This window comes from Plectrocnemia conspersa, unplaced genomic scaffold (assembly GCF_051122295.1).
Source record: "Plectrocnemia conspersa isolate PC_06_02 unplaced genomic scaffold, ASM5112229v1 ptg000008l, whole genome shotgun sequence".
NCBI classification, from domain to species: domain Eukaryota; kingdom Metazoa; phylum Arthropoda; class Insecta; order Trichoptera; family Polycentropodidae; genus Plectrocnemia; species Plectrocnemia conspersa.
In genome coordinates, this window is record NW_028277172.1 from 17152021 (window position 1) to 17166243 (window position 14223).

The 14223-nt window shown below is 31.8% G+C and overlaps 1 protein-coding gene across 1 annotated transcript; it reads left to right on the forward strand.

Moving 5' to 3' along the window:
• On the forward strand, nt 1-13781 carry LOC148233185 (protein Wnt-11b-like). The gene is made up of 5 exons (XM_088190552.1): nt 1-211; nt 8965-9206; nt 10370-10896; nt 12281-12543; nt 13275-13781. Exons 1-5 carry the CDS (start codon nt 120-122, stop codon nt 13450-13452), a joined length of 1302 nt encoding a protein of 433 aa, XP_088046678.1. The 5' UTR covers nt 1-119; the 3' UTR covers nt 13453-13781.
• Nucleotides 13782-14223: the final 442 nt, after the last annotated feature.

Sequence of the window (14223 nt, forward strand, 5' to 3'; positions counted from 1 at the left end):
ACCTCCTGTGTTCGTTTACTTTTCGCGTCAGAATCTAATAATAACTTTCACAATAAAGCCCCAAATAGATAATAGAGAAATGTAAAATAATCGTCTACGGTTCTTATAAACATTATAAAATGAAACGAATAAACAGAAAACTGATTTTGTGGCATTTTTTAACAATGTACGCGTGCACAAACTGCATAGATATCGGCGGGATAAAATGGCTGTAAGTATATTTTTTAATCTATGTAAAATTTTATTTACACCTCTTTCAATTTATAATATAATATAAGAAAAAATGCTCATTTTTTTTTTGATTAAGGCCAAAAAAATGTATTTTTTGACATTCGTGTTTCACTGTTATTGTATAAAAGTAATTAATAATTTGAATTGATATATTTGAATTATTTTGATGAAAGACAATTATGAAATTATTCATTTTGTGGTTTTTGGGACCAAATGTGTCATTTAAAAAATATATAATAATATGCATCGCTTGACTTTTTATGGCCAAATGTGCCATTTTTTAAAACTATGTGTTTGACAATTGATATGGGTATGAAAAACGGCAAATGTTTATTTACAGTTAAATATGAGAATATCTAATTTACATACAATATCATATCGTTGTATTGTGTCGTTACTTCTAGATTTATTTAGATCATTTCAATTCTATCTGTGTTCAGTGTACTTAGATAGTAGATAAATATACTTTATTTTTGATAGCTACGCGAACAAAATGTCAAGTTGTATAAAGACGAATTTTTCAACATTTCTTGTTATATTTGAAATGCAAGCTTTAAATAGCGAACAAATTGTAATAGTGATAGGAATCCGCTTCTTACCCAAAAATTAAATTAGCCAAATAAAATCAGGTGAATGTTATTTTCTTTGTTTGATATTTATATATTGTTTTTTTCATTTAATAATTGCATACATATATCAGCTCTTATTCGAAGTAAGCCCAATAAGAATTGATTATCTATTTTTTCCGGTGGTAAAAAATTGTTTGTGAAGTCTGCTGATTATTGTGGGTAAGGCAAAATGTTATACTACAATTTGTTCAACTTTTAGAGGTGCAAACTTGCGACGTGTGTAGGCGCATTGTCGTGCAAGAGAATTGGATTTTTTCTGTTGACCAGTACGGAGACTGGGCGTCGCAGTTCTTTTTCCCTTTTGTCGATTTCCTGGCGAAATTTTTTAGATGAACGGTTTCTTAAGGATTATTTTTACAATTATTGTTTTCGACTATCGTGACGCATTGGGGTAACCTGTTAAGTCTTAATTTAATCTAAATAAATAAATAAATATCGAGCGCATACCATTTTATTTTGGTGTAATTTAGGTTGCGCAAAAATTTTTTTTTTTGTATTATTTATTTTGTCTAATTGTTGAGTTAATGTTACGAATCTACTTTTAATTTTACGCGGCACCCATTTATCAAGTTTTTATTTTATTTTACTAGTTGTATTTAATGGTTCATTACTATTTAATTACTAACATCTGAGTTTTGTATAAGCTATGGTGATTCTAATTCAACTTTCAGTTTGTCATTATCTACTGAAAAAGGACGTCCACGACTTTCTTCATCTTTAAACTCTCGCCTACATCACGATATTTTAAGGACTACCATTGCACTGTACGTTCACTAATAGTATCCACATTAAGCACATTTTTTAATGTGGTTTCTGCTGCTTTACAGCCTATTTTGAACTCATATAAATAATTTTTCTTCTATACTTGGGAATGAATAATAAAAGCGAATTCAATGTAAAACAAAATACAGATGTACAGACATTTTCATTGTTAAAACTATTTTCCTAACAACATAATAATATAGACATATGTATTATATGTAAAAATATTAAATTAGTTTAGAATTTTTTCCTCTGTGTTGTATTGTTCTATTGTTTGAACATTTTCGAACTCTGTAGCCATTTGTCGGGCTGTAACGCTTAATAAACGTTAAATAATTATGCACAAGGGTTTGTGCGGCGCTCATTAAAATGGATAAATGCTCGAATTCCAACAATTACATATAATAACGAAAGGGGCTATCGCATTTCAATTAGTAAGTGTGCCGTACCGTGAGCGGTTTCAGGTGTACCAAACATTTTGTGCAATTGCAAGAATGTTGTACATTTATAGTCATAATAGTATTTTTTAACATACTTCATATAAGAGATATTTAAAAATTCTAATCAAAACTAAATGTAAATTCTAATAATTTATAACAATTTTCTTCTATGCTATCAATAATTTCTTTATGAAATGATTCATGTATTCTATAAACATAGCAAAAGGGTCAAGGTATTTCGCAACACAAATTTTGGATATTGAGCATAAGACATCGTGAAGTTTAGTTTAAGTGTAATAAATATGTACTGAAGTGACTACAATTCAAAATGAAAAATGAACAAAAAAACATATTATACAGTAAAATCTCTTTGTAACGAACACCGATCTCAGTATAACGAAAAATTTTGATCAGAATTTAAGAATGACGTTACAATTTAACACAATATTTCTTTAAATTCAGTTCGTCCTTGACTTGGCGTGTACCGGATGTGTTCACAAGCTACATTCAAGGTGCTTCGCTGACCTTCAAACTTTTTTATAAAACATCTTTTTAACAAATTTTATTGTGTTAATTACAGTATCCTTAAAAATGAACAAACAACGATTTTTCAATATTGTGAGATGTTATTTTGATGCTGTAGTAATCTGCTAATTAAAAATAAAATAAAAATATACCATCTTCCTTACATTCAATATCGGCCCTGTGAGCTTCGCTATACTGAGATTTCCCTGTAATGTTTCTCGAGAAAAAATTGGATTTATCAAAAATATTTTATTTTTACTTTTTATAAGTACTTTGTTTTACAAAGAAACGTTTATATTTATTTTTAAAAATAACTATTACTGTTGTTTATTACATTTCTTCACAAATCAAGTGTTTCTTAAAAATTTATTTTAATGAAAACTAGTAGTTTTTCATTAAAGTGTTTTAAAGTAAATCAAATAAGTATAATTAATGTAATTTTTTTATTTCAAATCGAATGCCCTAATGATTTGAAAAAGTAATATTTCTAAGTGAATTTTGCGATTAATATATAACTTTTAATTTAATTAATGTAATTAATCAGTTTTTGCATAATCTAGTATATATTTTAAACAATTACCAGAACGATAGATTATTGATAAGGTTGGTGACTAATACATAAAAAAAATCTGGTTCGATCCCAAATGGACCTTAGTATTTTTCAATTCCAATTGTCTCTGAGAGATCAGAATTAGTTATTATTATATAGTTATAATTCCGCTCACTCATCATATATTAGGTTTTTCTAGATTTTCCTAATCTCAGGGATGAACGTCGTAATGAATAAATTAAATATAATCGAGCTAGGTGGTGCAAAGCTACTTCTACTGATTGTTAGCTGTAATAATATTTTTTAAAATTAGATGTTTACTAGATGGTTGCTAATCTCACTTGGGAGCTGCACGAATATACGAAGAAGTTCAAAGCACGAAAAGAAATGACTCCCCACAGAAGTATGAATGGCATTAGTATTTGGCTCGCGTACCATTGTTTCGTTAAACCCAACCGACGGCTATTCCCGCTTCGCACGCGAAAGATTAATCAAAAAACACTCAATCACCATCAAAATTGAATCTGTCGAGAGTTTTTGCACCACCAACAGCTGTTGCAGTGTGCGGGATGCAGCCACCGCAGCCCGCGAAGTTTTCCCAACTTCGGCCATTATCCGCGTTCGAATGTTTGAGGGGGTTAGAACCTCGGCGACCCCTCACGCATTTAACGCCAGCTCCGATGCCCGATTAACCCTTGCAGATATGCATCGATCCCTTTGTGCCCCAAACACTTTGGAGTCGTTAGCGGTTTGGCGTCACGTTCGATGAAACGCGTTCCTTTCGTAATATGTAACATCTGTAACTGTAACTAATCATCAACCAGTCATCAATATTCTGAAAGATTGAATTCATATTTAAGAGTGCTGTAAAATATGCTTGTTAATATATAAATATCGAATATTAAAATTTTCGCTTAGAAACGCCACATCTTACCTGTTTACATACATAGAATATGTATAATATATTATACTCAGCTATCTGTATTATATATTATCACGTTGAAAGTTACTCAAATGCATCTCTCTTCAAAGTTTGTGGCGAATCGAATAATTGAAGTTGCTAAAGAGTGACGTCACTATCCGTGATGCTCAGCGATTTTCAGTCGTGAGCTGTAGAGAGATCCAGAAAGTCACAATTGCATCCCTTATTTTTGTCCCTTGCGGCTTGAAATCTTTTCATTTACGCAAGCCATACAGCTTCTCAGAGAGCTTGCCAGACACAAAGATGCTTTCGGCAATAGCTACGGGGAGCTGAACAAATTTATGTGGGATAGTGCACATATATATATTTTAAATGTGCAAAATTAAATTTTGTTAATCCTTTATTTTTACATAATAAATCGTGTGTGTTTGTAATAAAAATAGGTAAGCGTGTTAAGGTGTGTGAAAATATAATCATGTAGTATATGTATGAAAATCATGAATGCCATTATATAATCCGTAAAGTTATGATTTATAATTAGAAAGCGTTATGCTGTATATTGACTATTAAATTTAGGTTTTATACGCAAAGGTAGGAACGCAAAGATTAGTAAAACATTTATTAAAACACATAATTATTATAAAATTAATTTATTAAAAATACTTATATTGGATATGATTATCATGACTGGGCAGGTTTTCCCAATGCGTCATGATGGCCATGATACAAATATTTTTTTTTAATTTAAATAAAAGAACAGTTTAATAGATGAGCACCATCTCACATATTTTTTTCCAGCTCCTCAAAGCTATCGCCGATAACATCTTTGTAATCGGCAAGTTCGTTGAGAAGCTGGATAGCTTATGTAAGAAGAGCGATCTCAAGCGCTGACGTCCATTTGTGTATTTTTTTAAATTCTCCCCAAAAACATGGTGCATGAATTTAATTTGCAACGAAATTCTATATATAATATTATGCTATCGGCTCATTTGTGGACTTTTTCAAGCGGCTCGAACGAAGTTATTTTTATTTTATCTATATTTGCGTTATTTAATTAAAGTTATATTACAATTTTTTGTTGTATTCCATTTTATAACGAAGTAGTTTTCAATTCGTAATTTTGTTGTGGTGTTTTAATGCAGTTTGAAAAATGCATTTGTTGTTTCTGTCGAATATGACGTTAACTTTTATCGTCGCTGCTTTGTATTGGCTATACAATGCGTAAATATTGCGGCATTGTTCTTTGTGGTATCTATTATGGCATAATTTGGGTTGATGTTTAAATTCATTATTTTTGTGGATCGACGTACTATAGGCACCACAAAACGAGATGTATCTCAAATCAAAACAGTGCTTTAAAAACGGTTGATTTGTAAAATATCTTTTGTGGAACTCTTGATTTTTAGTCATTGAGCTGAAAATAAAAAATACACGCAGATTGGAAAGTTTTTGATTTATTTTATAAACCTGGTTTGCTATTTTAAATATGATTTATGAATACTCATTTTTGAAATGTATGATAGTATAAGTTAACATGGTTTTACAGAATTGGTAAATGTACGAAACATACGTATGTATTATACATACATACATATATGTATATAATTATAATTATTTATATATTATAATCATACAGTTCAACTGCACGACACCCACAATATTGTTCTCGAGCTACCACACCACTAAGTATATGATCACTTAATTGTTCCATGAGGCAGTTAAAAGCACAATGAAGGCCTCCCGATTTTCTCAAATTTACATATGTCTCTTGTGATATAGCTCGGGTCGTTATAACGGACAAGCGGGTCGATTGATCGATCGCGTCGCCCACCAATGGGCGTACAACATTCCGAGATATGTCATACGCCACTGACATATTCATCTTTTGTTTCCAGCCTCGCGCCGAGATGAAACATTAATATCGCGGCCGCCGCAGATTTCTCCGTTTCTCCGCGATGAATTTTAGATGATCCCTGAGCGGCCCCTTTCATCCTTGATATTCAAAAGTTATAAGCCCAGAGTCCGGCAGGAACGCAGACGCAAATATTGCTCCGGCTGGGAGCTTTGGTCAGCGACTACCGCTGTAAAATTTGTGATATACATAGGTATATAGTCAGAGTTATATCTACTCCCTTTAGGTAATGCATAGTATATTCAGTTCCAAGGTAATTGTAATTGAGGCACCAGAGATTTTTAAAACTTCGGATGTATGTACATATGTATTGTATATCTACTACAGCTCACTAATTACGGATTCTAATGGAAGAAATATTACTATTATATTTGGCAGGGGTGAGCAAGTTCTTAGATAAGCAGAGTCACAGTCAGAATTTTTTAAATCTTTAAGAACCACTAAAATTTTTTTTTGTTAAAGATTACGGTATACTTATTTTATGAGAGTAGTCGGAAGTTTGGAATATTTTGCTTATTTCGTATTAATGAGAATTTTTATAGTTTTTTTCTGAAATATTTTTGCACGATTTTTAAAACTAAATTATGACATAATTCACTTACAAAAAACTCGAAATTAAGATATTATTATGATATAATTCATAATAAATTAAAATATAATTCACTTACAGAAAACTCGATATTGCTGTAAAAATATTAAATGTTTAGGTAGTCGGGCGATTATTTTTTGCTCGCTAAAAAAACGAGAAATTAGTCCGTATTATCAAACTCCGTCTTTCTAATAAAAAATACCAACTCCCGGGTGGCCCCCTATAAACGAAACCACTTTCGTCGCTTTCTTTTCGCTCAACAAAAATTCTCAAAGAATATGAACTATTTTTTAAGCAAAACAATATCCATTGTTTCAACAATAGCGCAATATATTAAAAAGGTAGTGACAAATGGCTATAAAAGTATTTATATGGTTGATAATATTTATAGTTCTTAAAGTCTGTCGTAATCATTATTTACATCTGGATCTTGTGTGTTCAAATATAAAAAAATACGCTTTCTCATGCAAAAATATATACCTAGTTTTCATAAATTCGCTATTTTTAAAGTTAGTTTATATACTTTAATCCTTGCAGTTAAAATGTTATATTTTTTTAAATAATACCATTTCGGCTAATCAGGCGATTACTTTTTTGAAAACGATAAGCATTGTCTTCTAAATAATATATCATCAACACACGTGTGTGTAAAATATAATAATAAAAACACACGTGAACTTTTCGATTAGTCATAGTTGTATTACACAATACTTATATGTCAACAATAATTTGTTTTGCTAAATCGAGAACAAAATTACCAAGTTAATTGATTTTTTAGAAAGCAGATTGCAATGATATATTAGCGACTCATTGGCTTTCGCATATAACATGTAGGTTCTTGAATTCTTGTGCTTAGTATATTTTAATTTGTTTTTTAGTAAATAAAAAATATTTATTGTGAGCCTGGATATACGATCCTGATTAAAAATAATGCCGTAATAAGATACAAGCAGTAGTGGCAGAGCCCAGGGGATTTCAACTACTAGCTATGTGCAATGTTCCCTGTAATCTGCGCATCAATTGTCAAACAAACTCATCCCACTACCACAGTCACCCTACCGAATCTCTACCGCAACCTATAAAGAAGCGTTTAGTCATTTTATTTTTTAATATCTGAAAAAACGCTGCTTGCCATGCTAAATTATTAGCGGAAAAATTACAGATTAATTATAGCGAGGGGTTTTCGCTTTTTTTAATGACAAAAATCATATTCGAATTAGTGATGTTTCAAAATTGAATTATAAAAAGGGATACGAAGAGAGTAAAAATTATTTATGTTACTGGCACAGGAAAGGCTAATCTAAAAGTTATCGACCGGAATAGTAATACAAAAGTTTTAAAATAAATCGATTGTTTTGTTTTTTTTTAATTTGATTTTCGGAAATTTTTTTTGCTTCGCTATACTGAGATTTCACTGCAGTAAGATTCAATATAAATATACTTGTATCTTATTTAATTCTTTCATATATTGATGAAATAAAATAAAATATTTTTCTCAATTTAGTCACAATTAGGGATTCCAATCCCGGGCCAAAATTTTGATCCCGGGATTTCGGTATTGCAATTAGTCGATCCTGGGATCCCGGGACCAGTCCCGGGATAATTTTCATGTTATTTTATCGATAAAAATAATTTAAAATGAATAATACAATATATTTTTACATCTGTTTTTTATAACGTACAATGTATAAAGTACGTATAATTTTAGTCTTGGACTTAAAATAGAAAATAATATAATAAAAATAAAAAAGGAAAGGTCTTATATATTTATTTGAGAAGAAAAAAATGAACTTTTGACAATGTATGTACATAGGTATGTACATTCATAGACACAGTTAATTGAAAACATTATTTTGAATAATACTCAGGAAGTAACATCAAAGCATCAAGTGTTTTATCATTTAGCCTTGATCTTATTTTGGTTCCTAAGCAGCCTGCAGCTGAAAAAGCACGTTCAGACTCACAGCTTCAAAGATTCACAGATGCCACATGCAACTCGCGCAAGTTTGTACACGAAATATAACGATGTTGTCGATAATAATTCGATTGTGCTTGATAAATCAACCAATCCGAAAAATTCGGGATTATGTTTTATAATCCCGGGACTCATCGGGTATTGAAAATCGTTCGGGATCCCGGGATTGGAATCCCTAGTCACAATAAAAACACTTAAAAAGCTACTTATGTCAAATCATATTTATGGCAAAAATGAGCTCATGATGTATATAAATACATCATCACTGTAAATTATATATAATATTTAGCTATTATTGGTCAATCCAGTTAACATGTAATTGTTTTTGATTAATGTGAAAGCCCATGAAATCTACAACAAAAATGTCAGTTAAGATGTTCTAGCTGGTCTTTTGTTGTTGTTGTATATATGTATATATTTTTGTTTTAGAGCGTTAAAAGAAGAAGACATGGTAGGGCATAGCGAAGAAGACTCCAAAGATATTGCTTCAGATGAAGGAGGAGTTTGTGGAATGGCTGACGAGTTAGGAGTTCATCCTTGTGCAGCTTTGGTGCACGTTGCTCGTGCTGCTTCTTTAACTAAAAGTATATGCAAGCAAGTGCATTCCCATCGTCGTTGGAATTGTTCTTCGGTCGATCTAGCTCCTAATTTTACTCCAGAGCTACTATTAGGTATATATACTGCACGACTCAATTTTAATAACTTCATTAAAGATTTCTTAAGAAGCAAAGAAATTAATTATATTGATAGTATAAGTAATGAGATCAGAAATGGCGAACTTATGATAAACGTGTCACAAAAAGACACAAAAAATATGTACATATATACTAAATGTAAGTTGTAAATGTTTGCAATCATTTAGTTAAGCATTTTATTTAATATTTTTATACAGCCAATCTAGAAACATTATTTACTTATTTCTCTATCATTCTCTTTTCCAAGTATCTTTTGGAACATTTTCCATAAATAAGAGGCAAATTTAATATATTTTTTCTATGAACGCTAACGAAAGCCTGCTTGAAGTCTAAAAATAGGTGATACAGAGTTATATCATATTCTAAGGCTTTTTCAAGTATTTCAGTATTTTATTTGCATATTTTTCAAGCTTTCTATTATATACATATAATGTTTGGGAATATTTTGTATGTGGTGCCCAATGGTGAGATCCCTTTATAGTTATTAAAATTTAGTTTATTCTCTTTTTTCCATATAAGGACTTCTAGTATAATTTCGTTTTTCCAGGCGTACTACTTTATGTATTATTGTAACAAGAGCTTAAATAGCTCTCCAGTGATTTTATCTATCCCTGGTGCTTCATGATTTTCAAGCTTTTCATATCTGATCTTACTTCTTCCATTGTGGGGTAATCGATGTTCATTTCTGCTGAAAAGTAGGCTGCTTCGTGGATACCATCTCCCTATGATTTTATAAGGATTTTCTCTTTCTTATTTTGCAGACATTAAGCCGTGGTATGAAAGTTTTTATTTGATCTCTGAGTGACTTTTACATCTAAATAAAATAATTGTTAAGAAGTTTTATGAGAAAATCATTTAAAATCCATTTTTATTGTCAATCTGTATAAAGCCTTAATGTCACATTAAAAATAAACACGTTCACTTTGATATCTCACAAGAGCGTCCTCGATTCGATTTTATCTCGATCAACATCCAAAGGGTTTCGATTATGCAGGAGTGCCCCTAGGTTTTAACGCTTAATCGAATCTCATTCAAGCCAATCCCCATTGAAAGGACCTCACTGAGCACATTCAAAGAACTTCGTTTAATCAATTAACTCGACCGATTGACTGATACGTGCGAAAAATTGCCAATCGCAGGTACCAAAGAGCAATCCTTCGTCTACGCGTTGAGCTCGGCGAGCTTGACTTACACCATGGCGAGGGCCTGTTCATCCGGAGCACTCTTCTCCTGTACTTGTCAACCCTCTTGGGATAGACCCAATGGGGACTTTAAATGGGGAGGATGCTCCGACAATCTCAGATGGGCGGGGAGATTCGTGAGACGATTCATAGCGGCCACGCAGAAGCAGCTGGAAAATACTGAAAAAGAAGAGAAAATAACCAAAGCTGTTCAGACGACTACTCCGATGTCAGATTTAGAGAATGCGACTCAAGCTTACAATGAATCAGGATCTGGATATACTACTATTGCATTTCAAGATTTGAAGGTGCATGGCGTGACGACTCTGGTTAAGAGGGACGTTAAGCAACCGAAGAAGAAGTATAGAAGTAGAAAGAAAGGTAGACGCAAAATCTTGGATAAGCTGGCTTTGGAAAAAAAGTTAAAGAAGTTGCAGCCTTTCATAGAAGCAGCTAACATGCAAAACACGAGAGCTGGTAGAAAGGTAAGTCAGACAAAGTTTAATATCATTTTATTTTTTTATTTAAAAAATAAATTAAAACAGTCCGTTTTTGCTATTAATTCAGGGATAAATTTAGGGGAGGCATTTTATCCTCCTTGAATTTAGTCAAAAAATGCATGTCAATTAATGAAATACTATGAATTTTAATGAAGTATTAAAAAAATTACCACTAACTGGGTATCTTTTACCCCCCTCCCTGGAAAAAGCTGAAATGACATCCCTGATTCTAAATCAGAAATTCTCGGGTTAGCCATTAAGAAAAATCTAAAAAAAAATCTCGAATCTATCCCGAAAATATTTTTTAAGATATGTCATTTCCGTGAATATATCGGAATATATTTTTACCAGTGAAAATATAATTTTCAAAATTATATGATTGCAACTTTTCCATACGTAGTAATATCTATATTTTCATACTAATCATTATTTATTTATGCAATATATAAATGTTACAGTTAATGTATATTTTTCAGTGAAGTTATATTTTCACTAGTGAATTCCAAATATATTTTCACAAGTAGATATATATTTCTATTAGCGAAAATATCTAGTGAAATTAAATGCCGGTTGTGAAACGTTCATTTGTTGTTCAAACCCAAACCTAACCTACACGAATTAACCAAACCCAACTTGACAAAATGAAAGTTCTAAAACGAATTATAGTTTTAGAAATTTCATTAGTTCAAGTTCAAAATACAAACTAAGCTAACTCAACTCTCAGAAGAAAATAAGCGGAATGATAAATACAGACAGACGTCGCATCTCTCATATTGTTGTATATTCTGTCTGCACTTAGACATTACACTATGTTTTAAAAATATTATAGCTATACCGTATTTGCGTTAACACAGTCAGTTCGAGAGCTATCCATTTCATCATTATTCATAATTGAGAAATAGATGTCAAGTTTGGGTTTACGCCCCTGCTATTAGCTCTAAGTATATCGTACGTATATCCGCATCTTGTACTTAAAAGTAAATTGTCATCTGTTTTTCATTTATAAATAATGACGAAATGGATAGACATCAAAGTGACTCTGTTAAAAGAAACAAAGTATAGGTATACATGACAATATGGTATTCAAATGAATTAAAGCTCATTTAAAAAAACTACCATTAGTTGTTCTTATATAAAACCACAAATATATCGTTGTTTTGCTGTAATAAATGATTCTTCTAATAATCAACTTTTATTAATTTCGTATTCTTACAGCTGAACGATATTTATGATGTAATTAATAATATCTATTCTGAAAAGCTCATCCTATAATTAAATTGCGTGTAGACGAAATCTAGCCGATTCTTAAGATTAGTGTCGATTTTTTTTTCTGAATAATTGTGGATCAACTTATTTTTTTTTTTAACAGTTGATGGAGAGATCCACCTTTGTCCAATGCAAATGTCACGGAGTCTCTGGATCCTGCAGCGTCCGAACCTGCTGGCGCTCATTGAAGCCCTTGGTCCAAGTGGCAGATCGCCTCTGGGGAGCAGTGAGCAGGAGCGTCCGAGCTACGTCTCCCAGGCCGAGACCCTGGAGCTATAGGAAGCCCTACGAGCTCCTGTTCGTTTCGCAGAGTCCAGACTATTGCACCTACGACCCGTCGGTGGGCAGCCTTGGCACCAAAGACAGGTTCTGACTGCTCTTCATTTTTAGATATAATTGCGCTCTATCATTCAACCCTCTGCGCGCGCTGGTCATTAGCCACGGTGGGACGGACGGATCCTATAAATTATGTACAAAAAACCTCATTCCCGACACCTCTTCAAAACACCTCGTAATTTGACGGGGCGTGGCGGATCACAGGGAGCAGTTGTTCGAAACAATTTTTGATAAAGCTTATAGCGTGTCTCAGGAACTTTTAAATCGTACTAAAAATATGTAAACAGTTCGTGTGAAAAGTTAGGTTAAATTAGGTTTCACCAATTTATAGCAAAATATTAAATATATGTATAATATCAAACACAAATAATGAACAAGGCATATAAGTCACACGTACCGCCGTTGAGAAATATTATTATAAAATTTTATGTATTTATCTTTATTTTTAGTAAATCGACCTTTAAATTTAATATTAATCTGAAAATATGTCATACATAATATTTTTTGTATTATAATTATTTTTTTAAGGTTAAAAAGGGACATGCCAGCATTTATATTGAAATATGATATAAAATGTTTAGCTCCACTGCATTTATTAAAGTGTAATAAGTTTTTTTATACACCCAAAGGGTCTTACCTGGCAATCAGGAATCTCTTGTTACGTGCAAGGTCCCAGATCGGGTTTTATATAATAATGGGGGCTGAATTAAGTAATTCTTATATCACCATTAAATATGTATTATATCATGCATTTTTTAAAGGATATGCAACGGGACGACTCGTTCATCGGAGGGCGGCTGCCGGTATATGTGCTGTGGCAGAGGATACAAAACGGCCATCAACGAGACGATAGAGCGTTGCAACTGTCGCTACATCTGGTGCTGCAAAGTCGAGTGTCAAGTGTGCAAGACTACCATAGAAACACACCATTGCAATTAATTTATTGAAATTAATATTGAAAAATTCCCTATGAACGTCAATTTTGAGCAATTTGACCTAAGAAGTATACGACGACGGTCTACTATATTATTTTAGTGATTGTTTAATCTATAGTACTGTTTTTATTTTATTTTTAGGTAAGCAAGATATATATGTAGGTTATTGTTCTAGTCTTATTTTAATTTTATTTGTAGTACTATAGAGACGAACAACAGTTTTGATTCTATACCAATACTAATCAATGTCATAAAATTCAACAGGACGTCTACAAAAGCACATGTATAGTATGCTTTATTCATCTATAAATATTTGAAAATACGTTAATTATCTTAAATAAGTGATGTGATTAAAAAAATTGCATTTGATGTAATAATGAGTCAAATGAAGGTTCAAAATTACATCTTTTATCTAGTCTTCATGACATTCAATACCAGTTTTCCAGCCCTAAAAAACAAATCTACATTGGACCTAAGCTTCCTTAAAGTCCAAAGGTTTTCAATTAATCTTATGACAACAATCTACAAATAGTCATGACTCAATGTAATTCGTTGTTTGAAGTACGTTATATTGCATATTCATGTTTCCTTTTTGAGAGAGATGTGTCGACTTTTTTTCACAAGAGTCTTAGTGTGCAATTGCAATTTTTTTAAAAAGGTCACTATTCAGTATTATACACATTTATATTTTGGCAAGGGTTTTATGACTAAATACGTGAAATTTTAATTGTATAAAAAGCATGGTTGAATTTTAACTAAATTATATGCATGTCTT

Bases quoted from the DNA above. Each gene is read 5' to 3' on its own strand.
- LOC148233185 (XM_088190552.1), top strand. From the start codon at position 120: ATGAAACGAATAAACAGAAAACTGATTTTGTGGCATTTTTTAACAATG. The intron at 212-8,964 runs GTAAGTATATTT...TTTTTGTTTTAG, and splicing joins ATCGGCGGGATAAAATGGCT to AGCGTTAAAAGAAGAAGACA. The intron at 9,207-10,369 runs GTATATATACTG...TGCCAATCGCAG, and splicing joins TACTCCAGAGCTACTATTAG to GTACCAAAGAGCAATCCTTC.